The sequence below is a fragment of the Stomoxys calcitrans genome, chromosome 1, assembly GCF_963082655.1.
Source record: "Stomoxys calcitrans chromosome 1, idStoCalc2.1, whole genome shotgun sequence".
NCBI classification, from domain to species: Eukaryota; Metazoa; Arthropoda; class Insecta; order Diptera; family Muscidae; genus Stomoxys; species Stomoxys calcitrans.
This window is the reverse complement of record NC_081552.1, coordinates 182,285,733-182,313,616: the sequence shown is the minus strand read 5'-3', so window position 1 is coordinate 182,313,616 and position 27,884 is coordinate 182,285,733. Positions and strand designations below refer to the sequence as shown.

The 27,884-nt window shown below is 39.2% G+C and overlaps 1 protein-coding gene across 4 annotated transcripts in view; it reads right to left on the bottom strand.

Annotated features, from left to right (window-relative positions):
* Nucleotides 1–27,884, bottom strand: part of LOC106090443 (peroxidasin) — a 420,275-nt gene that overhangs the window by 70,338 nt on the left and 322,053 nt on the right. For all 4 annotated transcript variants that reach the window (XM_059360685.1, XM_059360686.1, XM_059360687.1 and 1 more), the window contains exon 7: nt 3,680–3,892. In XM_059360685.1, coding sequence (XP_059216668.1) covers nt 3,680–3,892 — 213 coding nt within the window. The remainder of the gene's footprint in view (nt 1–3,679; nt 3,893–27,884) is intronic.

Below are 27,884 nucleotides of genomic sequence, written 5' to 3'. Positions count from 1 at the left end.
AGCATCAACATGGATTTCGAAGACTGCATAGCACAACAACACAACAACATCACCGCACACATTTGCCGTGGCTTCAATCAGCCCAGGACAGGATAGGTCGGTCCTCGTGGCACTGGACCTAATGAAAGCATTCGACACGGTCAGCCATGCCAAATTATTTGAGGACATCACCTACACGTCCCTGCAGCCAGGCCTTGTCTGTGTGGTCGCCAGTCATTTGTGGAATTTAGGGATAAGAAGTCGAAGCACCGCAGAGTGAAACAGGGAGTTCCCCAAGGCGGGGTGATATCTCCGGCACTGTTTAACCTCTACCTATCCTCCATTCCACCCCCTCCAGACGACATAGAGATCGTATCATATACGGACGATTATACGATCTTGGCATCAGGGCCCCCACTCATTGTTGACATCTTCGATAGGTTGAACTTCTACCTCAATGAACTTGCATCATATTTCGCTGCAAGAAATCTGAAGATATCTTTCATCAAATCTTCAGCCACATTGCTCACTACAAATACGCGTGAGGTGAATGCCGAGCTGATGGAGAAATGACTCCGACCATCAAGTGTCCCAAAATACTTGGCGTCACAATTGACGGCTCTTACACATTCTCCCCACATGCCACAACAATGTCAAAGAAAGTCAAAAGTAGAAGCAAGGTCCTCCAGTCACTTGCTGGCAGCACTTGGGGTGCAGACAAAGAAACCTTGTTGACCACGTACAAAGCAATTGGCCAGTTTGTGGTAAATTATGCAGCTCCAGTGTGGTCTCCTCAGCTTTGTGACACGCAGTGGAATAATATTCAGATCAGATGTAGACCACCTCCACCAGTGCGAAGACATAACTATTTATATGCTTTATATATTTATATGCTGTCTTAGCAATACCTTTTGGGCTGTTATCGTAGAGACCATCCAAATCTTCATCTTGTGGATAGGTATCCAACGCCCAGAAGCCTTAAGGTAGATCTACATGATCTAGAGCGTGAGGTTCAGTGCTACAAGAGGGAACCTCTAGATCAAGCGGCATATCAAGAAGTTCTAGACAACATTTATGCAGACACGGTTGCAGATGCGGTAAATGGCTATCGGGTGAATGTAGTTCTATTAGAACGACCGCCTTCCATTGCACCTGAACAAAATTGACCTCCCCCGGCAAACCAGAGTAGTTCTGGCTCAATTACGTTCCAGCCGCCTCAACTCCTACAGAGCAAGGATTGATACCGACATGCAGGATGTATGTCCGGATTGTGACCAGGGACCACACGAAATACTTCTACGGTTTAACTGCCCTGCCAGATCCACTCGACTCAGAACCAGACCCACCCCATCTTAGTCGCTGAGTTCCTGGATCTTGACACTCAACCGAATCAAGCAGACGAAAGATAGAACACAACAAACTGCTACAGCAACAACAACAACACTCTTCAATAAACCGTCCTGTTACCACCATGTCCATATCTTCCAATTCCGGAAGATATGGATCTGCGTTGTCCATTCACGGTTACTTGACGCTTGGCATCGTCGACGAAGAAGTATGGCCCAATGACGACGCCGGCATGCAAACCGCACCAAACAATTATTTTTTTGGGAATGAAGTGTTGATTCGTGAGTGCAATGAGGATTTTCATCAGGCTAATAACGGAGGCCGGCGTAGCGCAGAGGTTAGCATGTCAGCCTATGATAGTGAACGCCTGGGTTCGAATCCTGGAGAGAACATTAGAAAAATTGGCGGTGGTTATCCTCTCCTAATGCTGGGGACTTTTAAGAGGTACTCTTCAAAGATGTGTTCCAATGCGTCACACCGTTTTGACTCGGCTATAAAAAGGAGGACCTTTATTATTGAGCTAAAACTTGAATCGGACAGCAATCATTGATCTGTGATAAATTTGTCCCTGTTCCTTAATGGAATGTTCATGGGCAAATTTGCATTTTTACATTCGCAACTTGTTGGGCTTTTTAAAGTGATCTGGATTGTTCAATGATAAGAACAATTTACACAAACGTCTAAGTAAATCTGATAGCAGACTGACACTTGAACCTAACCTAATTTGAAATTTGGCACAGTCATTTCATTGTAACATCTCGAATTAGTCGCCTTAGCCGTCATAAAGGATATATATTCTTGATCGTCTCGATGTTCTGAGTCGATCTAGCCATGTCCGTCCGTATGTCTGTCGAAGTCTCGATAGCGGACGAACGCTAAAGCTAGCCGCTTTGAACAGATACTTACTGTTGATGTAGGTCATTGGGGATTGCAAATAGGCCATATCGATTCAGATTTAGATATAGTTGCCAAATAAACCGATCTCCCGATTTGACTTCACGAGTCCTTACTAGGGGTAATTTTTGTCTTGTTCGGTTCCTAGAAGCTTTAATTTTTGCTGGGTTCACAGAAGTTTTGATAAAAATGCAAATTTGCCCATGAACATTCCATTAAGTAACTGGGGCAAACTTCTCGCAAATCAATGAGTGCTGTCCGATTCAATTTTAAGCTCAATGATAAGGGTCCTCCTTTTTATAGTCGAGTCCGAACTGCGTGCTGCAGAGCGGCACCTCTTTGGGGAGAAGTTTTCACATGGCAAAATACTTCACAAATGTCCCCAGCATTAGGAGGGGATAACCATCGCTGTACAATTTTCTGATGTTCCTGCCAGGATTCGAACCCAGGTGTTCAGCGTCATAGGCGGACAGAAGTTTGGTATGTAGAATAAAATTATGCGAAGCCTATTTAAATTGGAAGAAATCGTTTCACATTTAGATATAAAGGGTGATTTTTTTGAGGTTAGGATTTTCATGCATTAGTATTTGACAGATCACGTGGAATTTCAGACATGGTGTCAAAGAGAAAGATGCTCAGTATGCTTTGACATTTCATCATGAATATACTTACTAACGAGCAACGCTTGCAAATCATTGAATTTTATTACCAAAATCAGTGTTCGGTTCGAAATGTGTTCATTCACCGTAACGTTGCGTCCAACAGCATCTTTGAAAAAATACGGTCCAATGATTCCACCAGCGTACAAACCACACCAAACAGTGCATTTTTCGGGATGCATGGGCAGTTGTTGAACGGCTTCTGGTTGCTCTTCACTCCAAATGCGGCAATTTTGCTTATTTACGTAGCCATTCAACCAGAAATGAGCCTCATCGCTGAACAAAATTTGTCAAAATTTGTCAAAATTTGAACACATTTCGAACCGAACACTGATTTTGGTAATAAAATTCAATGATTTGCAAGCGTTGCTCGTTAGTAAGTCTATTCATGATGAAATGTCAAAGCATACTGAGCATCTTTCTCTTTGACACCATGTCTGAAATCCCACGTGATCTGTCAAATACTAATGCATGAAAATCCTAACCTCAAAAAAATCACCCTTTAGTATGACGTTAATTTTTGACATTGTTCAATTCTTATGAAAATTGAAAGAAGAGATTCTCTTATGGCTCTTGACATTTCATCAGAATCGGTTCAGTTATAGGTTCAATTTGTATGTTTCTGTTGATGATTTGGAACCGAATTTCTTTGCGTTTCATATCTCCATGAGGGAGCCTTTAAGGCACGTTGGTTATGTTGGGTCAACTTTAATATTTATTTACTGGCTTCGCATTTTTTTTTGTGTTTATAGAGGATGAGGCCACTAATTAAGAGTTTGTTTTTGTTGCAATAAATCTACCTGAATCCGTTTCCTGAGCCTTATTTATTATCAATTCCGTATTCTCATTTTCCAAAACCACATGGTCGCTGTCGGCCACTGGCGTAATTGGTTCGCCATTAAATTGCCAAGAGATAGTTGGTATTGGGTTGCCATCTGCATCGCATTCCAGTATAAAGCTTTTGCCAACTTTAACTGTTTGATTTTGTGGGGCCATTAGTATAACGGGCAGTTCTGAAAAGAGAGAGAGAGAGATGGAAAGTGGGGAACACAATTAAACAATAATAATTTAAAATGCATTTCAAATAAACAATAAAATGGCGAAACAAAAACCAGACTTGTGGCCCCAAAACGTGACAGCAAAAACTGCAGACAAACACAGTTAGCACAAACAAAACATCGTCATCCTCCATCTTCACTGCAGACTACGTCATTGTGTTAATCTCATTTGTAAACAATTGTGGGAGGCATTGTTTATTCCGGTTGCAGATTCTAGATTTGGTTTAATGCGTCGTACGCAACGGGTTGTAATATTTGCATAGTGGGAAGAAAGTGGCAGACTTATCATTTTTATACCCACCACCGATACATGGGATATATCCCTTTTTTTCATTGCGTTTGCAACACATCGAAATATCCATTTCCGACCCCATAAAGTATATATATTCTTGATCAGCGTAAAAATCTAAGACCATCTAGCCATGTCTGTCCGTCTGTCTGTTGAAATCACGCTACAGTCTTTAAAAATAGAGATATTGAGCTGAACCTTTGCACAGATTCTTTTTTTTTGTCCATAAGCAGGTGAAGTTCGAAGATGGGTTATATCGGACCATATCTTGATATAGCCCCCATATAGACCGATCCGCCGATTTAGGGTCATAGGCCCATAAAAGCCATATTTATTATCCGATTTAGCTGAAATTTGGGACAGTGAGTTTTGTTCGATATCCTTCTTAAATTTGGCTCAGATCGGTCCCGATTTGGATATAGCTGCCATATAGACCGATCCTCCGATTTAGAGTCTAAGACCCATAAAAGCCAAATTTATTACACCAATTTGCTGAAATTTGGGGCAGTGAGTTATGTTAGGCCCCTCGAAACCCTTCTTTAATTTGGCCTTGGTCGGTCCAGATTTGAATATAACTGCCATATAGACCGATCTCTCGATTTAAGGGATTTAAGGTCCTGCGCCCATAAAAAGCGCATTTTTTATCCGATTTTGCCAAAATTTGGGACAGTGAGTTATGTTAGGCCCTTCGACATCCTTCTTCAGTTTGGTCCAGATCGGTCCAGATTTGGATTTTGGGCCCAAAAAAAAAGCATTTATTTTTCGATGTCGCTGAAATTTGGGACAATGAGTTAAGTTAAGCCCCTCGACATACTTCTGCAACATGGCACAGATCAGTTCAGATTTGGATATAGCTGCCATATAGACCGATCTCTCGATTTAAGGTTTTGGGGCCATAAAAGGTGCATTTATTGTCCGATTTCACTGAAATTTGACACAGTGACTTTTGTTAGGCTTTTCGACATCCGTCTCGTATATGGTTCAGATTGGTTTATTTTTAGATATTGCTACTAAAACGACCAATATTTTGTTATACACAATTGAACAATGACTTGTATTTATTAGTATTTGGTCCAAATCGGAACATATTTCTATATATTGTAGCTGCTATGGGGTATGCATTTTTCACCGGATTTTGACGAAAGGTGATTTACATATATACCCGAGGTGGTGGGTATCCAAAGTTCGGCCCGGCCGAACTTAACGCCTTTTTACTTGTTTATTGTGATTATTAATTGATCCAATTTTAACATGTTTTCAATGACAGTAGTGACCAATCATTTGTTAGTTGAATGTGATTTTTTTTTAATTACAGTCGTGATTGAAATTTTTGCCATTTTTTGTTACAAAAAAATTTATATTTTAATTGAATTAAATTTTTTTTTTTTCAATCACAATTGGATCACTTAAAAAATTAATTAAAAATGTAAAATTTTAATCATTATTTTAAATGATCCAGATAAAAAATTAATTTAAAAGTTCATTAATTTTTGTACCCTCCACCATAGGATGGGGGTGTATTTATTTCGTCATTCCGTTTGTAACACCTCGAAATATTCGTCTATGACCCCATAAAATATATATATTCTTGATTGTCATGACATTTTAAGTCGATCTAGCCATTTCCTACCGTCCGTCTGTCGAAAGCGCGCTAACTTTGAAAAGAGTAAAGCTAGGCGCTTTACATTTTGCACAAATACTTCTTATCAGTGAAGACCGGTTGGGATTGTAAATGGGTCATATCGGTCCATGTTTTGATATAGCTGCCATATAAACCGATCTTGGATCTTGATTTCTTGAGCCACTAGGGGGCGCAATTCTCATCTGATCTGGCTGAAATTTAGCATGACATGTTTTTTTATGACTTCCAAAAACTGTGCTAAGTGTGGTTCAAATCGGTAAATAACCTTATATTGCAGCCATATAAACCGATCTGGGATCTTGACTTCTTAAGCCTCTAGGGGATTAAGACGATTTGGCTTAAATTTTGTACAATGGTTTCTCCCATGACCTTCAACATACGGGTCCAATATGGTCTGAATCGATCTATAGCCTGATACAGCTCCCATATAAACCGATCTCCAGATTATGCTTCTTGAACCCCTATAAGTCGCAGTTCTTATCCAAATGGACTGACTTCTACTATGGTCTAAAACATTCAATTTTTTTATGGTCCGAATCGGACTTTACCTTAGTATAGCTCCAATAGCATAACAATTTTTATCCATTATTCTTTGTTTGCCTAAAAAGAGACACCGCGCAAAGAACTCAACAAATTCGATCCATGGAGGAAGGTATATAAGATTCGGCCGGGCCGAACTTAGGACGCTCTTCCTTGTTTTCTAGCAAACCTTGTGAAAGTCTCTATACCGTACACCACCACCGTGGTAAAGGGTATTATTAGTTTGTGCGTTTGTTTGCAACGATAAGAAGGAGAAGAAGAGCTATACCTATTGATAAGTATACCGACCCACTCAGAATCACTTTCTGATTCGATTTAGCCATGTTTGTCTGTGAGTTCATCTATTCATGGTATAGGTCGTATTTGTTGTCCAATCGTCACGAAATTTACACATGTCATGCCCGATTTGCACTTAACTGGCCGTATTAGCTATAATTTTCAACCGATCAGCACAAAATTTGGCACCGATTGTTTTGTTACTGATGTTAACATATCTGCAAGATTTCATCAAAATCGGTTTAGAGTAACAACAATTTTCCAACGATCTGCACAAACTTTGGCACGCATTGTTTATTACTGATCTCAACATATTTGCAAGATTTCATTAAATTCGGTTCAGATTTAGATATAGCTTGTTTGATATATATAATTGTTTGAACAGTTGAGTGAAGCGGACGTTTTGTTATTTCGCTCTGCCAGAATTTTTCTGTAACTCATAATAGGTCATTACTTTTGGAATAAAAATTTAAGTCAAGGATAGCTACGATAGTGGTATTCATTAGGCGGTTGGTGATCTGCGGCAGTTTCCAGTGAAGCGGCAGATCTAGAACCAGAGAGTAGGCTTAAAATGGACTTCAAAGACCCAACAGTTGAGGTGGTGGTATCAGACCGTAGCATGTTGTCTGCTACTAAAACCTCTACTGGTGGAGCGGCTGCTCCAGGCTCCACTAGCCGACAGACGACTCGTCAGCAGGAGTCAGCCGGACTGGGCTCAAGGTGTGCGCCAGCTGAGAAGCACGGAACTCAGAAAGTACTTCGACAGCAGCAGCTAGTGAAGCACCTAAGAAGGAATCGTCCACACCGCAAATGTCCAGTGTCCTGAGGAACGATGATTTCACAGCTTTCTCACCTGCCCCTGGAAGCCAACGGAAGCTCATCATAACAAGATCTAACAAATCTAGTGAGGATGAACTCCTGGTGAAATCAGAAGACGAGGCTAACACAACAGTGCCGAAGTTCTGAATCTTGACTATGGTCCGGTTTCTACAGATAAATCTCCACCATTGTAAGGCCGCTTCGGCGGCACTGAAGGTCCTCCTGATGGCAGAGGGATTTGACGTGATTCTTATCCACGAACCATGGAATATGAATGAATGGTTCTAAAGGGTGATTTTTTTGAGGTTAAGATTTTCATGCATTAGTATTTGACAGATCACGTGGGATTTCAGACATGGTGTCAAAGAGAAAGATGCTCAGTATGCTTTCACATTTCATCATGAATAGACTTACTAACGAGCAAAGCTTGCAAATCATTGAATTTTATTACCAAAATCAGTGTTCGGTTCGAAATGTGTTCATTCACCGTAACGTTGCGTCCAACAGCATCTTTGAAAAAATACGGTCCAATGATTCCACCAGCGTACAAACCACACCAAACAGTGCATTTTTCGGGATGCATGGGCAGTTCTTGAACGGCTTCTGGTTGCTCTTCACTCCAAATGCGGCAATTTTGCTTATTTACGTAGCCATTCAACCAGAAATGAGCCTCATCGCTGAACAAAATTTGTCAAAATTTGAACACATTTCGAATCGAACACTGATTTTGGTAATAAAATTCAATGATTTGCAAGCGTTGCTCGTTAGAAGAATTCCGGGATTTAGACTACTCAGTGGGCACGGGGAATGGGAGACACAGAACCTATATTCCTACAAAGAGTAGTCTAAATGTTTTTTTCCCCGTCGCTAAGCACTGAAGATTTAGTAGTAGCCAGCCTTGAAATAAACAAGTCTCATTACTGGCTGGCTTCCCTATATATGGCACATGATTCAGAGATGCCGCCTTCAAACCTTAAATCGCAGCCGCTTCTGTAGCAAAGAAGAGTCTCATTGTAGGAAGTGATGCTAATGAACATCACCAAATATGGGGAAGACTGGATGACAACGAAAAGGGTGAGCTGCTTATCGAATATATTATAAGTTGTAATCTGGCGATTTGTAATAAAGGGGATAAACCGACCTTTATTACCGGGAACAGGCAGGAGGTACAAGATATTAACTCTGTATCGGAAGATATAAGCTCAAGAATATGCCACTAGGATATGTTGGATGACCACAGCTTTTCTGATCATCGTTATATTTGTTTGAGCCTGGGAGAAAATACTGCAGAAGTGGTCCCTCGTCTAAACAGAAGAATGGCGGATTGGGATAAATTTCGGCACAAATTTTGCATATCTACCTTCTAGACCAGAAAAGTAACTCGAAATTGCGGAGGATAGAGACATAACGATCAAGCGGAAGGCCCCGAATGACTCGATTGTGTCATAATGTCCTAGTGCCAAGAAAAGGGCAAACAGCGTTCGCCATGGTGGACCCCAGAACTGGTAGGTCGAAGAAAGATCTAGAAAACTCTTCAACAGAAGTTTCCACTCCTTTAAGTCGCTAATCCTGCAAGAGTGCCATTGGCAAAATTTGAGAGTTTAGACAGCGTATCATGCACTGGGTACTGCAGTCGTCAGACCTATAATGCTATATGGTGTTGTGGTCTGGTGGACGGCGCTTCAAAAGTCCACCTACTGTTCAATAGTCAATCGGATACAAAGGATGACTTGTTTGTGTATCACATGGCTAGACAAATTGTTGCGACCACTGCCGTGAGACTAAGGGGGCTTTCTCTTTGGTAATGTGGCGGCTAGGGACACTGTGTTCTCCTGGATATAATGCCCGATGTTCCAGGCAGTGTGGATTACACCCTGCTTGAGTCGCTTTTTAATAAAAAGTACTGTACCACCATTCCGGATGGTTCCAAACTAGATGACCAGGTGGTATTTGGGGTGTACTCTTAAGATATAGAACTGGTCATATCGAAAAGGTTACCCGACCACTGCAGTGCCTATCAAGCGGAGATTCTTGCTATTAAGGAAGTGTTGGAATGGCTAGGATATAATGTCATTGCGACGATTGGTATAAATAAATTCTCAGATAGCCAGGCATCCATTGAATCCCTGGAGCACGTATTTCTGAACACAAAAACCGGCCTCCACTGTCGCAGATCTCTCAACGAGATGGCAGAACGGTTCAAAACTCACCTGTTCTGGGTGCCGGGCCACAAAGATATCCCAGGGAATTGTAAAGCGGACGAGCTGGCGAGACTAGGAAATACCTTGCACAATCCAGGGTAACTGGAATCTGTAGGTATGCCACTAGCGACATGTAAGCTAAGTTTTCAGGACCAGGCCCGAAGGACAACGAATGATAGATGGTCACAAAGAGTGGGCTGTGATCATTCCAAAACCATGTGGTCTAATCTAGACTTGAAGAGGTCTACCGTTTTGCTGTCATTGGCTAGAACAGACGTCTCAGTCATTGTCTCCGTCATGACAGGTCACTGTCTAATCGGAAAATATGCTCAGAGACTGAAGGTTGCCAGTAACGATTTTTGCTGAAATTATGAGGACGTTGAGGAAGAAGAGACTATAGAAAATTTCCTTTGTGTGTCCCACACTGGCAGTCAGAATATAGTTCCACTGTATGTTCTAATTTCTTTGCGACCTTTGTCAGTTTTAACCGATGTGACCATTCGGTTGGTAGGTCTTTTAAAAGCGAACATTCTGGATAGTAGGAACTAGAAGGCATCTTCCTTCTCCTATTCCTGTGGGATCACAATGAACGAAAACGTCTAAGTGAGTCTGTTGACTGATTTAAAGCTAACCTAATTTATATAGCTCCTAAAAATATATGAAAAAGTTATTCAAAGTAGTGAAGGGTATTTGTGATTCGGTCCGGCCGAACTTAATGATCGTTTACTTGTTTTTTATTTCTTAATTTTAAAAAATGGCTCGGCGACAAAGATTTTCCAGCAATGAAGAGATGTGACTTGTGGTTGATGGTTCTGGAGCTAGACTTCTTCTACTTCCTACTATAAACCGGGAATCGAAGCTATTCGACATCGCTGGAAAAGTGTATCGAGCTAAACGGAGATTATTTTGAGAAATAAAGAAATTTGTTTTTATTGATCTAGGACCCCATAAAGTATATATTCCTGATCGTCTCGTCATTCTGAATCGATCTAGCCATGTCCGTCTGTCGAATTCACGATAGAAATCGAACGCATAGAGCTATCCGCTTAAAATTTTGCACAGATACTTAATACTGGTGTAGGTCGTTGGGGATAGCAAATGGACCATTTCGGTTCAGATTTAGATATACCTTCCATATAAACCGATCTCCCGATTTTGCACAGCGTGTTCCGCTATGACTTCCAACAACTGTGCCAAGTACGTTTCAAATCGGTTCATAACCTGATATAGCTCCCATATAAACCGAACTCCTGATGTGACTTCTTGAGCGCCCGGAAGCCTCAATTTTCATCCGATTTGGCTGAAATTTTGCACATGATATTCTGTTATGACTTTCAATATGTGTGTCAAGTACGGTTCAAATTGGTCTATAACCTGATATAGCTCCTATATAAACCGATCTCCCGATTTGACTTTTTGAACCCCTGGGTGCCGCAATTTTTGTCCGATTTGGGTGCAATTTTGCACGTGGTGTTCTGATATGACTTCCAACAACTGTGCCAAGTGCGGTCTAAATCGGTCTATAACCTGACATACCTCCCATATTAACCGATCTCCCGAATTGACTTCTTGAGCCCTTAGAAGCCGCAATTTTTTTTGATTAGGTTAAAATTTTGCACAGCGTGTTCTGATATGACTTCCAACAATTGTGCCAAGTACGTTTCAAATCAGTTCATAACCTGTTTAGCTCCCATATAAACCAAACCGATCGCCCGATTTGACTTCTGAGCCCTTACAAGTCACAATTTTTGTCCGAATTGGCATATAGTGTTTTGTTATGACTTCCAATTTCCAAAATTATTTTTTAACTTGAAATAGCTCGTATGTAAACCGGTCTCTCGATCATCCTTGTTCGGTTACTAGAAGCATTAAATTTTGCTGGTTTGACAGAAGTTTGGTATGCAGAATAAAATAATGTCCTATAACTTAAATTATTTTTTATAAATTTTTAGTAGAATCCATGGTGGTGGGTTCCCAAGATTCGGCCCGGCCGAACTTAGCACGCTTTCACTTGTTTGTGTTGTCTTTGTAAGGTCGGCTACTTTTGGGGTCACCCTCGTACCCTGTACAATAGTGACGATGTAGAGTACAATCTGAAACTTTATGCAGTGGAATGCTTTTCGAACCGCAATGAGGTTGTGCTTACAGAATTCACTCTAACACAATGTGTGTTTGTCAAAGCTAAACAATGTTCACACTCATACTTTCAATGTTTGACACTGCACTGAAACAGCTACTCAAAACGGCATATTTGCATGCATGTTGACACGCATGTGGATGCACATACATAAGTTTTGACTGCAATACACAGGGGAGCTGCCAACAAGAATGAAACTAAAAAATGAGCATCACTGCTCTCATTCAAAGTGATATTTTTAATTTAGTGACAAATTAATAGACACCGACAACATAAATGCATTATATTGCGTCGCATGGCAAAGAAGCGTGTGCCAGACCATACATGCATAACAGTGGTTCTTAATTTTGCATTAGTTACGTATTATGGTTAACCAAATGAAATGTTTAGAACAGCATTGGTGATTTCGATTCTACTGGGAGTCGGAATCATACTTTCAAGTAGTCCAGGAACATGTGAACAATTACCGCATAGGTGAAGTTGTCAAATCGTAGGAAATCCTCAACTTGCGAATTTGCCATTGATTAGAAAATGGAAATGTTTAGTGATTTTGATTGTGCTGGGAGTCGGAATCATACTTTCAAGTAGTCCAGGAATTTATGAATATACGTCGCATAAGTGAAGAAGTCAAACCGTAGGAAATTTTCAACTTGTGAATTTGCATTTCATTGAAAAATTTCATTTAATACAAAGGCGTACTCGATAACGTATGCGATAATTCGGCCACAGCTTTTTAAATATGATCGAAAAGATTTGAACAAAATTCAAAAACGGTGAACACGTTGATAAGTTAAAGAAAAAATCGTCCAATCACTATATGAAAAGTTGTAGAGGGTGTCTACATAACATTTTGCTCTTGCCATATAAGATTTTTCGATGAAAAGCTTTAAAATTTGACCCTGACGTATTAGCCATACGTTTTTACTTTTAATCTCTTATCATTTTCTAGAAACTATTAACTAAATCCCACCACACTACACCCTTATAAAGGGTGATTTTTTTGAGGGTAGGATTTTCATGCATTAGTATTTGACAGATCACGTGGGATTTCAGACATGGTGTCAAAGAGAAAGATGCTCAGTATGCTTTGACATTTCATCATGAATAGACTTACTAACGAGCAACGCTTGCAAATCATTGAATTTTATTACCAAAATCAGTGTTCGGTTCGAAATGTGTTCAAATTTTGACAAATTTTGTTCAGCGATGAGGCTCATTTCTGGTTGAATGGCTACGTAAATAAGCAAAATTGCCGCATTTGGAGTGAAGAGCAACCAGAAGCCGTTCAAGAACTGCCCATGCATCCCGAAAAATGCACTGTTTGGTGTGGTTTGTACGCTGGTGGAATCATTGGACCGTATTTTTTCAAAGATGCTGTTGGACGCAACGTTACGGTGAATGAACACATTTCGAACCGAACACTGATTTTGGTAATAAAATTCAATGATTTGCAAGCGTTGCTCGTTAGTAAGTCTATTCATGATGAAATGTCAAAGCATACTGAGCATCTTTCTCTTTGACACCATGTCTGAAATCCCACGTGATCTGTCAAATACTAATGCATGAAAATCCTAACCTCAAAAAAATCACCCTTTATATGCCACTGAAATTTTACCCTAAGTTGATGTTGATGCAACTGCATCAATTTGTTGTTGTTCTTGTAATAGAAGCCATTGATGTTGATAGCGTCACTATATAACACTTTAACTGAACACATAATTCAATTATCGACTTCATTAATATTTACAAAGGCCTTAATTGGAATACGAGTCTCTTCGGTGATTTGAAAGTGTGAAGGCCTTTCATGTAATGCCAGGGTTAGCTTGTGTCATACGCTTCAATTAGAAGGCATCTCTAGATTTCAATTAAAACGGCGCACATTTGTAAAGTATTATGGTACAAATGCAATTACCGATTGAAAAAGGTTGCGAAACACTACGCATTAAATGCTATGCAATTAACATTGTATGAAGCGCATTGATAAACCAGTAAGGAAGGGCAAAAGTCAGGCGGTGCCGACAGTACAATACCCTACACCTACCCTACAAGTACATTGTGGAACCTATGTCCAATTCTGAACCAATTTTGATGGACCTCGACTACGGTTGGCAAATGACAACATTATGACAAATTACCCAAATCTGACGAACATATATATGGGAGCTGTATCTAATTCTGATCCGATTTCGAGCAAACTTTTGGTAAAACAGTGGCTCTTGGGGTGAAGATCGGGCGATATTCATATATGACAGCTATTTCCAAATCTGGGCCGATTTCTATGAAATATTGCGATTTCTATAAAATATATTATATGACTCGCAATATTGCGAGTCATAAGAAAATCCTTCCTGCAAAATTTCGACAAAATCGGTTAACGAATGAGCACGTTTTTGCAATGTTTCTCAAAAGCGGAAGAACATATATAAGAAAGCCATACCTAAATCTCAACCGATTTCGAGCAAACTCCTCAGATACTGTGGCAGTCGTCGAGGAAAGCGTTTTGCAAAATTTTGGCAAGATGGGTCAATTAATGCGCTCGCTGTGACTCTAGAAGTTAAAGTCGGGCTATATACATATATGAGAGCTGCATCTAAATCTGAACCGATTTCCCTGAAATTCACCAGTAATATTGGGAGTCAAGAGAAAATCCCGCCTGCCAAATTTCGAGAAAATCGGTTAACTAAAGACCATTTTATTGCAATATTACTGCAAATCGAACGAACATATATATGGGAACTATATCTAAATCTGAACCGATTTTGACCAAACTCTATGTATATTGTGGTAGTCGTCGAGGAAAGCGTTGTGCAATATTTTGCCAAGATAGGTCAATAAATGTGCTTGCAGTGGCACTAGGAGTGAAAATCAGGCGATATTTATATATGAGTGCTATATCTAAATCTGAGCCGATTTCCATGAAATTCACCAGTCGTAAAAAAATCCTTCCTGCCAAATTTCGAGAGAATCGGTTAACCTGAACCATTTTTTTGCATTATTATTGAACGAACGTATTTATGGGAGACGGACGGAGAGACAGACAGACGGACATAGCCAAATCGAATCTGAAAGCAATTCTGAGTCGATCGGTATACTTATCGTCTCTCTTCCTTTTTGGTGTTACATATAAATTCACTAAGTTATAATACTCTGTACCACAGTAGTGGTGAAGGGTATAAAAATATTTAATTTGGGGAGCAATTAAACAAAAAATTAAATTTTTCAAGTTTTTTTTTGCCTGTTAGGGCGAGATCATTAAATTTTACAATTTTTGTTTGTTTCTCTTTCGAGGCGAGCTGAATGATCGAAGATGCAAATGGAAAAGGAAAACCTAAGGTAGCAACATACACCAACCACTATGGGACGCGTTTCGTCTTTGGTTAGAAGACTTTTCAACCATATCAGGTGTGATGGCCTCAAGGGCCGTGCGTTGGTATGTTGTATTTAAATCGTATTTAATTGCGAAAACGCATCTGTGATAAAATTACCACATGAACCAAGCTCGACAACCCTGCTTATTAGCTGTACCTTTTTCCAATGCATTTATTTTTGTGTAATGGCAGACATTCTGTCCGTGGTAAATTACACTTTCTTCCGTACCACACATGATTTTGTGCATCTGTTGGAAGTTGTAGTGATGGCTTTGAACGCTAAGCCAACGGCAATGGCTCTCGCCGTTGCTCCGTGGTCCCAGGTTCGAATCTTGGCCGGGCTCTGCCGAATTTTTAATTTTCAAGTTTTTTTTTTCATTAAATTTTATCATCATTAAATTTTACAATTTTTGTTTGTTTCTCTTTTGAGACGAGCTGAATGATCGAATTAAATTAAAATTTAACAAATCAAAATTCGAGTAAATTTTCAATAAATATAAAATTTCGAATAAGATTTCTATGGGTTTACCGAAATTTCCTGCGAACATCAAATTTCAAATAAATTGAATTGGAAAACAAGAATCTGGGGAACCCACCACCATGGAATCTGCTAAAAATTTATACAAAATAACTTTAGTTGAAGGGCGTTTTTTATACCCTCCACCATAGGATGGGGGGTATACTAATTTCGTCATTCTGTTTGTAACTACTCGAAATATTCGTCTGAGACCCCATAAAGTATATATATTCCTGATCGTCGCCACATTTTATGTCGATCTAGCCATGTCCGTCCGTCTGTCCGTCCGAAAGCACGCTAACTTCCGAAGGAGTAAAGCTAGCCGCTTGAAATTTTGCACAAATACTTCTTATTAGTGTAGGTCGGTTGGTATTGTAAATGGGCCATATCGGTTCATGTTTTGATATAGCTGCCATATAAACCGATCTTGGGTCTTGACTTCTTGAGCCTCTAGAGTGCGCAATTCTCATTCGATTGGAATGAAATTTTGCACGACGTGTTTTGTTATGATATCCAAAAACTGTGTCAAATATAGTTCAAATGGGTCCATGTTTTGATATAGCTGCCATATAAACCGATCTTGGGTCTTGACTTCTTGAGCCTCTAGAGTGCGCAATTCTTATCCGATTGGAATGAAGTTTCGCACGACGAGTTTTGTTATGATACCCAACAACTGTGCCAAGTATGGTTCGAATCGGTCCATAACCTGATATAGCTGTCATATAAACCGATCTTGGCTCTTGACTTCTTGACTTTCTAGAGGGCGCAATTCTTATCCGATTTGAATGAATTTTGGCACGACGTGTTTTGTTATGATATCCAACAACTGTGCCAAGTATGGTTCAAATCGGTTCATAACCGGATATAGCTGCCATATAAACCGATCTGGGATCTTGACTTCTTGAGCCTGTAGAGGTCGCAATGATTATCCGATTTTCCTGAAATTGTGTACGCCCGGCCGAACTTAGCACGCTTTTACTTGTTTTGTTTTCAACAGCCAAACCAAGTATGGCCCCAATCGATTCATAACTTGGTATAGCTCCAACAGCATGAAAATTCTTATCCAATATCCTTTGTTCGCCTATAAAGTGATATCGGGCAAAGAACATGACAAATGCGATCCATGGTGGGGGGTATGTAAAATTCGGCCCAGCCGAACTAAGCACGCTTTTATTTGTTTAAACCTATCTAGTTTTTCTTGTTGCTTCTTTTATTAATGTTATATGGAATTAATAGTGAATCTAATTGTGGACTTCCAATATAATCCTAGCTGACTACAATTTGCAACTGTAGATTCTGCATTTGTCCATGTGAAAGTTAAACAAAATTCATTTATTATGAAATTAAAAATCCTAAACTTTTTTTAGACCAAAAATGTAAATGAACCATATGAAAAGTTTTAATGTCTGGATGATACCAAGTATGTACGTGTGTATGTATGTGGAATTAAAAATTAATTGCAATCAAGGACTCAGAGGTTCAAATAAAAAAGAGAAATATGCAAACAATTGGATATTTTAATTAGTATTGACTTTTTGCCGATGCCATTTGTTTTATAAAATGCTTGTGTGCAGTTTTTTTTATGTGTGAAAGTGTTCCAATTTTCAGTGCTCTCTGAAGTGATAAACCACAATGTTGTTGCAAGTCAATTAAGTGCATAAATTATGCATCCTAAATTGAATGCTGCCACGCTGCTGCAAATGAAAGGCAACAACCGCTTGAAACAATTGCTCTACTAATAAAAAAATTTATAAATATTTATGAAAATCGTTGTAAGCTAATGCCGGAATAAATAAAGTTCTACAGACAGACAGACGGACAGCCAAACCGGGGCCGCTCCGCTGCGCTTTCTTTTACATTATATGGAGCAAAATTATACGTTGAATATTTATTTTCTACTATTAAAGAGCTTTTAGTGAAATACCCTGAAATGGCATGTGTATATCGCTTGACTAACAGTACAACATTATAAATACCTATATTTGAATTCCATATGATCTATGAATTCGGTCGTAGGGTTAAGGGTCATCTAAAATTGGTTGTTAGATGTACTCCACTCCAATGAAAAAAAAAAATAAAATATTTGATACTCTCTCATGGGGATTTTGGGAGTGGGAAGGATCCCAAGGTGGTGGTTTGTGGGATAGGGGGTGGTGTTGACCCCCTGGTCCCGAAAGTGAATATCAATTTCGTGCTCTACTCTCAAATACCTTTTATTTGAGCCCCATATTGCCATGGTCGGTAAATATGTATCTCCGATTAGGCGTTTTTGTGGGGGTGGGGTGATCGCCCAGACACTTAGCTCCGAAAAACTTTCAGCATCATGGTCTACTCTCCAATAGCACTTATTTAAACCTTATATTGCCATTGATTTATGGGATGAGGGGTCTCGCAAATACTTGGACCCACATTTGGATGCCAGATTCGTATTCTATTCCCAAATTTCTTTTATTTGAACCCCATATTACCATAGCCAGTAAGTAAGTCCTGTTTGGGGGGTCTTTCGGGGAAGTGGTGGACCCCAAAAAACTTGGTTCTGAGAGTTGGTATCAATTTCGTACTCTAATCCCCAATATCTTTCATTTGAGCCCCATATTGCCATGGTCGATAAATATGTATGATTTAGGGGTGTTTTGGACAGTGAGGTGGTCCCTCAAATACTTAGCCATGAAAAAATATTAGCATCGTATTCTACTCTCAAATATAATTTGTTTGAAACCCATGGGGATGAGGCGTTCCCCAAACACTTGCCAAGAAAGGAAATCAAATTGGTTTTCTAATTTCAAATACCTTATTGCAATAATCTGTAAATATGGCCGGTTTGTGGGGTGGGTCATAAAAACTATTCACATTGTGCTCCACTCTCTTTGAGCCACAAATTGTTATGGTGTGCAAATACGTCCTACTTGGAGGTTGTTATGGAGGTGAGACGTTCCTAGACAGGGCCGAATGCTGATATCAGATTCCTACTCTACTCCCAAATACCAAAAACCTTTGAGCCCCATATTTCCGTGGACAGCAAACGCGTCCGGTATGGGGGTTGGGGAGGCTACTCGGTGACTTGGTCATGAAACTATATATTAGATTCGTATTCTACCCTAAACTGCCTTTTATTTGAGCTCCATTTTGTTATGGTCTGTATACTTGTCCTCTCTTGGGGGAGCTTTGGGAAGGGGCGGCCCTATAAACACTTTTTACCGATGTTGATATCAGATTCGTTCTCTACTCCTTGCTATAATCGGTAAATTTGTCCTCTTTGGGGAAGGGCGTTCACCCAAAACACTAGGCTCCACATTTGGATATCAGATTCGTATTCAACTCTCAAATACCTTTTAATTAAATCCCCTAATTTTGTCATTGCCATTTAATAAGTCCTGTTTATGGAAGGGGAGGACCCCCCAAACACTTGGTACCGAAAGTGGATATCAATTTCGTGCCCTACTTCCAAATATCATTTATTTGAGCCCCGTATTGCCATGGTCGGTAAATATGTCCGATTTAGGAGTGTTTTTGGGTGTAGGGCGGCCCCCCAAACACTTGACTCCATATTTGTAAATATATCAGATTCGTTTTGCACTTTCAAATACCTTTCATTTGAGTTCCATATTGTCGTGATTGGTCTATAAATTTATTTGGTGGGTTTTAGGGGTGGGGTTTTGGTTTTAGATTACTAAAAGAGAGCACACAAAATTTCGCTTTAATCGCCCCACCTATCTCCGAGATCTGGCGTTTTTGAAAATTGTGGTAAGGGGGAGGGGACGCCCCCTTCAGATATCAAAAAATGTAGTATCCTATTTTCATCACGTCATCATTATGCATCTGTGAAAATTTCAAGAAAATCGTTTTAGCCGTTTTTGAGTCTATACGGAACAGACAAACAAACAAACCAACAAACAAACACAAATTGATTTTTATGCCCACCACCGTAGGATGAGGGCATGCTAATCTAGTCATTCCGTTGGTAACACTCCGTCTAAGATCCCATAAAGTATATATATTCTTGATCGCCTCGACGCCCTGAGTCGATCTAGCTATGTTCGTCTGTCGAAATCACGATAGCGGTCGAACGTGTAAAGCTAGCCGCTTGAAATTTTTCACAGATACTCATTATTGATGTAGGTCGTTGGGGTTTGCAAATAGGCCATATCGGTTCGGATTTAGGTATAGCTTCCATATAAACCGATCTCCCGGTTTGTCATCTTAAGCCCGTGAAAGCCGTAATTTTTTTCCGATTTGGCAGAAATTTTGGTACATAATGATCTGTTATGTCTTTCAATAACTGTGCTGAGTACGGTCCATATAGGTCTATAGCCTGATATGGCTTCCATATAAACCGATATCCCGATTTGACATCTTGAGTCCTTACAAGCAGCCATATTTGTCGGATTTTGCATGCGGTGTTCTGTTACGACTTCCAACAACTGTGCCATATACGGTCCAAATCAGTCAATAACCTGATATAGCTCCGATGTTAACCGGTCTCTCGATTATCTTTGATCGATTCCTAGAAGCTTTAATTTTTGCTGGTTTGACAGAAGTTTTGTACGTAGAATAAAATTATGCCCTTTAACTACATTTATTTTGTATACATTTAGCAGAATCCATGGTGGTGGGTTCCCAAGATTCGGCCCGGTCGAACTTAGCATGCTTTTACTTGTTTTTGGAAGGGGGTATACTAATTTCGTTATTCCGTTTGTAACACCTCGAATTATTCGTCTGAGACCCCATAAAGTATATATATTCTTGATCGTCATGATATTTTAAGTTGATCTAGCTATGTCCGTCCGTCTGACGAAATCAAGCTTACTTTCGAAGGAGTAAAGTTAGGCGCTTGAAGTTTTGCATAAATGCTTTCTATAAGTGTAGGTCGGTAGGGATTGTAAATCAGCCAAATCGGTCCATATTTTGATATAGCTGCCGTATAAACCGATCTTGGATTTTGGACTCTTGAGCTTTTAGAGGGTGCAAATCTTATTTTTGCATGAAGTGTTCTTCATGATTAGACATCTTTAGCTTCTAGAGGGCGCAATTCTTATCCGATTTGGCTGAATTTTTGAACATGTTGTTTTGTTATGACTTCGAACCGCTGTGTTACGTATGGTCTAAGTCAGTCCATATACTGATATAGCTGCCATATAAACCGATCTCCTGATTAGGCTTCTTGAGCCTCTAGAGGGCGCAATTGTTATATAATTTGGTTGAAATTTGGCATATGTCGTTTCGGTATGACTTCCAATAACTGTTTTAATTATGGTCTAAAACCGTCTATAATCAGATTTAACCGCCATATAAACCGATCTCCAGATTACACTTCTTGAGCTTCTAGAGGGCGCAATTCTTTGCCGATTGAGCTGGAATTTTGCACATATCGTTTCGGTATGACTTCCAACAACAGTGTTAAGTGAGGTCTAAGCCAGTCCATATCCTGATATAGTTGCCAAATAAACCGATCTCCCGATTAGGATTCTTTAGCCTCTAGAGGGTGCAATTGTTATATAATTTGGTTGAAAATTTGCATATGTCGTTTTGGTATGACTTCCAATAACTATGTTAAGTGAGGTCTAAGTCAGTCCATATCCTGATATAGCTGCCATATAAACCGATCTCCCGATTAGGATTCTTTAGCCTCTAGAGGGTGCAATTGTTATATAATTTGGTTGAAAATTTGCATATGTCGTTTTGGTGAGGTCTAAGTCAGTCCATATCCTGATATAGTTGCCACATAAACCGATCTCCCGATTAGGATTCTTTAGCCTCTAGACGGCACAAATGTTATATAATTTGGTTGAAATTTGCATATGTCGTTTTGGTACGACCTACAAGCGTGATCTAAATCGGTCTATAACCTAATATACCCACCACATAAACCGATCTCTCGATTACACTTCTCGAGCTCCTAGAGGGCGCAATTCTTCGCCGATTGAGCTGAAATATTGCGTGAGGTGTTTTGTTATGACTTCCAACAACCGTGTTAAGTATGGTCTAAATTAGTCTATATCCTGATATAGCTGCCATATAAACCGATCTCCCAATTTGACTTTCTCAGCCTCCTGAAGGCGGAATTAGTATTCAATTTGCCTGAAATTTTCTATGACTTGTATGGCATGACAAGTACGGTCCATATCGGAACTTGACAAATGCGATCCGTGGTGGAGGGTATATATGTTTCGGATCGGCCGAATTTAGCACGCTTTTACTTGTTTTTTTTTCTCTCTCAAAATAAAGGGTTTAAACTAGTAAGTATTAAATATTATTGTGATCATAAACAGTATATAATAGGGAAAGGATTAGAGCCCCCCAACCGGCTGATTTGCCAGTTTTTGTTATACTCCCGCTCGCCTTCATCCCAATTATACCCAGGAGTTATGACTGATGTCTGAAATGAAAGCCTTCGAAAATTTTGATCAAATTATCTGAAGTCCTTATAGGGTTTTGTTACACTCTGTGTGCTGATGCCAACAGAGTATATTTGGACTTAGCTTTTAGATCGATCGATGGTACTGTATCAGGGCCTGGCTATTTAAAGTTGTCGGTCGCCCAGTGATGACTGTCATCACTGTTCATCAGTGATGACTTCTTTCGGTGTTACGTTGTTCCCAGAGTAGTCCTATTGTTTCCTTGCAAGACATTGTATATTCGTTCTCTGACTTCTGAATACATCCCCTACCGTAATTGGTGTGGAGTATCCTCCATAGCATAGAGACCTCGAATGTATCTACCATAGAGTTACAAAATTCAATTCATAACATTTTCATAAAAATATACAAACATTTCTAAAACATATCAAGCTAAAAGTATATATTCTCTATGGTATAAAATGTAGTGAATGGCTTGCTGGGGCACTGAATTAGTACAATAAATAATATTGGATTTTTCATTCCACTTTATAACTTTATTTGCATATTTCTTTCTTTGTTTGTGTGGGCAGATATGCATGCGATGTACAATAACATTAAAATATGTTAGTGTTGCAATTGTAACAATATCTCGACATCTCGACAGTGGCAAATCTGTTCATATGGAAAATACTTGAAGTAAAATTTTTATGAAGTGTGTCAGTGTCAGTTCTCAGTGACATAAAAAACGGATATTTTTATAAATACAAAATAAAAAAAAAATATTTTTTCTTTCGTTCACAAAAAATTCATAAAGATAGAGAAAGAAACAAAAAATTGTTCTCTAGGGGGCATCCATGGAAATGTTGCCATGGAGGAAATGCGAGATTTGTTCACAATGAATGCATAACAATATAAAATGCCACTACAAATTCTATGCATGTTTTGTGACTTTGACGCATATTTTATTCTGGACTCACACAGTGATTTCAGCAACATATACAAAAGGGGAAAATAATTTGTTTACACAGAAACAGTCAAGTGCATTAATAGATAACCACATCTGCACTCAATCCTAACTACCTGGAATACTTTTATGCAATTCAAAGATATGAAAGCCTAAATCGGAACTTCTGTTTGTTTGTTTGTTTGTTTGTTTATTGAGTGTAACACCAGCACAACAAGATTATATCTTATATGTTAATGTGCTGATTCGCAATAGAGTATATAAAATAATGATTATTCTTTTTAAAAGGATATTAACTAATCTTAACATTTTAAATTATAGTAGTAAATATTAAGGACATTTAAAGAAAAATAATTCGTAGTTCATTTAAAAAATTTAAATAGCTCATTTTTGAATGAAGTTGCATTGCTTATGCTCTGTATGTTGGGAGGTAGGTTGTTCCAGAGACGCGTACTATGTACAATGTACTGTCGTTCAGAGGTTTGTGTGGCAAATCGTGGTTGAATGAGTTTTAGGCCACGGTTGGACCTGGCGAATTTCAGATGTTTGTGTAGGTATTCAGGTTCTTTTGTGTAGATTACCTTGTGCAGAAGAAGTAGACATCTGACATTCAGTAAGTTTGAAAAAGTTAAGTTAAATATTTGGTATGTAAATTGTGATATACGAGCTTGTCGACTTTTGTTAAACACATATCTTGCAATATCATTGTAAGCAACATTAAGCTTTCTACTGGTGTCTGCATCACAATTCGCAAATATCTCGCATCCATATAACAGTGTGGGAATTAAATAACTTTTTGCAAGTAACATTCGGATGTGAAAAGGAGTTGACAAGCGAACAGTCCATAAATTTCGCAGCATCCCACGTACTTTGCCAACTGTTGCATTAATGTGATTTGTCCACGTTAGGGTTGAATTAAAAGTCAATCCTAAATTTGTGGCTACTTGTACAAGATTCACTACAGAGTTACCAATTTTCACAACGAGATCATCAGTTATTGTCACATTTCTTTTACTTATCAGAATCAGTTTGGTTTTGGATGGATTTAAACATAATGCATTATTAACAGCCCAACAATGTATTAAGTCTAAATCAATATTTATGTTAGACACACAGGTTTGGATATCTTTCAGTTTGCAGTATGTGTAAAGTTGGACATCGTCAGCATACATTTGGATTTTAGATGTTGCAGGCACATCAGGCAGATCATTTATATACATGGAAAATAAAAGAGGGCCAAGGATAGAACCTTGAGGTACTCCTTTAAGGACATTCAGAGAGTTAGACCAACTATTGTTATAAAAAACAGACTGCGATCTTTGCGTCAAATATGATGATATCAGCTTGCAAGACGTCTCGGAGAAATTAAATAATTTCATAAGTTTTAGGACAAGAATATTATGGTTTACAGTGTCAAAGGCCTTACTGTGATCCAAAAGAAGGAGAAAGGATATCATTCCGTTATCCATACTTTGACGAAGGTTTTCAATTACATCAATCAGAACAGTGGTACAACTTCTTTTCTTTCTAAATCCAGATTGCCAGTTAGATAACAAATTTTCAGATTTCAGAAAATGCTCAATTTGGTTAGCCATTATGCGTTCCAGTGCTTTAGACAGGTATGGTAAAATGGCGATGGGACGGTACTCATTTTTTGATTTGCGAATAGGTACAATTTTTGCATGTTTCCATTCAAGCGGAAAAGTGGATTTAGTTAGAACAGTGTTAAATATATATGTTAAATATGGCAGAATCTTTGGCACAATTATTTTAATAAATCGTGGATTTATTTCATCAGTTCCGATCGCATTAGATTTAATGGACAGAATGCTGTGTAGAACCTCAGTTTCATTTACACAGCGAAAGGAAAAAGGATTTTCAACAGCTACCATGCACATATTTTCATATATATTTTCAGTAGGATAGACAGTGTTTATTGAAACAAAATTCTCATTTAGTTCATTTCTGTTCATGTTGGGTTCCAGCTGAGTATTGCGTTTTTCTCCAACGCCAATTTTTCGTATCTCATTCCATTTAGAGCGACTATTAACAGCATTCTGAAATTTATTATGAAAATACAATGTCTTTGCCTCAGTTATACACTTTCCAACAGCTCTTCTAGCATTTTTAAAATGTTCATGTAGTTGTGAGGTTCTAAAACGTTTCCAACGTCTATATGAAAAGTTTCTTTCATCAATCAAAGTTTTTATTCGCTGGTTAAACCAAGGTGGTTGTGAATATTTAATTGTTATTGTTTTCTCTGGAACACATCGATTGTATATTGAACAGATATGATTTTGAACAAATGATGTTTGTTCATCCGCAGAGTCAAAATGATAAATTGAGTCCCACGGTACTTCATCAGTAAGGTGATTCAGTAAATTGTAGTTTATTTTCTTAAAATCGCGGTAGGTAATTCTGTTGTCTTGATAGGTCATGACGTAGTTATATGTTAGAAACAGTAGGTCATGTTTAGAAAAACCAGGTGTTCTTGTCTATTAATCCGAGAAACATTTAGAAGTTATGCCATTAAGCCTTTCCAGCCCTTATTTTAAAGCATGAGTCAATCGTCGCTTTTTGGGCCCCCTATCTCAAGGAATCAGAGGGAATGTCAACAAGTAAAAGCGTGCTAAGTTCGGCCGGGCCGAATCTTATATACCCTCCACCATCGCATTTGTCGAGTTCTTTTCCCGGCATCTCTTCTTAGGCAAAAAAGGATATAAGAAAAGATTTGCTCTGCTATTAGAGCGATATCAAGATATGGTCCGGTTTGGACCACAATTAAATTATATGTTGGAGACCTGTGTAAAATGTCAGCCAATTCGAATAAGAATTGCGCCCTTTGGGGCTCAAGAAGTAAAATAGATAGATCGATTTATATGGGAGCTTTATCGGGCTATAGACCGATTCAGACTTTAATAAACACGTATGTTGATGGTCATGAGTGAATCCGTCGTACAAAATTTCAGGCAAATCGGATTATAATTGCGACCTCTAGAGGCTCAAGAAGTCAAGATCCCAGATCGGTTTATATGGCAGCTATATCAGGTTATGAACCGATTTGAACCTTATTTGACATAGTTGTTGAAAGTAACAATAAAAAACGTCTTGCAAAATTTCAGCCAAATCGGATAGGAATTGCGACCTTTAGAAGCTCAAGAGTCAAGTCCGCAGATCGGTTTATATGACAGCTATATCAGGTTATGAACCGATTTGAACCATATTTGGCACAGTTGTTGGATATCATAACAAAATACTTCGTGCAAAATTTCATTCCAATCGGATAAGAATTGCGCACTCTAGAGGCTCAAGAAGTCAAGACCCAAGATCGGTTTATATGGCAGCTATATCAGGTTATGGACCGATTTGAACCATACTTGGCACAGTTGTTGGATATCACAACAAAACACGTCGTGCAAAATTTAATTCCAATCGGATAAGAATTGCGCACTCTAGAGGCTCAAAAAGTCAAGACCCAAGATCGGTTTATATGGCAGCTATATCAGGTTATAGACCGATTTGAAACATACTTGGCACAGTTGTTGAATATCATAACAAAATACTTCGTGCAAAATTTCATTCCAATCGGATGAGAATTGCACACTCTAGAGGCTCAAGAAGTTAAGACCCAAGATCGGTTTATATGGCAGCTACATCAAAACATCGACCGATATGGCCTATTTAAAATACCAACCGACCTACACTAATAAGAAGTATTTGTGCAAAGTTTCAAGCGGCCAGCTTTACTCCTTCGGAAGTTAGCGTGCTTTCGACAGACGGACGGACATGGCTAGATCGACATAAAGTATATATACTTTATGGGGTCTCAGACGAATATTTCGAGTAGTTACAAACAGAATGACGAAATTAGTATACCCCCCATCCTATGGTGGAGGGTATAAAAATGCTTTTGTATCAGTTCACCTTGGCTCATGTAATCTGGTTTCAAATATGAGGCAAGTTTGTTGAGGTAGACGTTCAACCTATCGCAGATGTAGCTGTGATGGGGATTAGCGAAGTGGTGTGGGATTTCGGTAGGGCCTTTGAAGATGAGACGACTGTTGCATGGTTGGCCACCTTTTCTCGTGAAGTATTTAGTAGGAGACGAATGCGACTTAGTGGAGGCATATATATACGCTAGGTATCCATATCGAGATGTTGCTCTACTGGCGCGACCGAGTGATTTTGTGTTGCGCTTGACATGGCCTGCATTTGCTTTGTCCATGTTGATGGTGTGGCTTTTTCGCATTGTTGATTCCCGTTGCTTTTGTTGTTGTGTTTGGTGAGAGTGACCGAGTTTATTGTGAGTTATATGGTGGAAATGATATGTGTGGTGTGGCCTGTGAGGGCCGCTGTGTCCTGTTTGTGTTAATCGTCCTGGTGTATGTTTGTGCATAATCAGCATGCCGGCTGTTAGGTCGGCTTAGAGCGATTCTTTATTCCAAGGTGACCAGTCGGTAAATGTTTGGGGGTTTAACTGGTAATCTTTAATGTCTGCCAAGTCTGAGCGGAGACTTTAATCTGGTACCATGGGTATTAGGAGCCGGGCAGCGGAGTCTGACCGTCGATTTCGACCTTGTTTCGGAGTCAAAATCGGAGTCTGATAATTGAGCCGGAGTTGAAGTTGGGGCTAGCATGATCAACTACGAACCAAATTCAGACTCCGGCTTAATAGTCGGACTCCGACTTCGACTACGGCCTCAAAACGGGGAGGAACGTGGTGGCCATAGATTATATCCAAATCGCTGGTAAAAGGCAAACTCAGCGTGGAGTTGCCTTTTTACCGGGTGCCGTGACCCATAGATCGGAAAGAGTTTTAGGTAGTGCTACGCTTCTAACTAAGGAGGTGAACACGT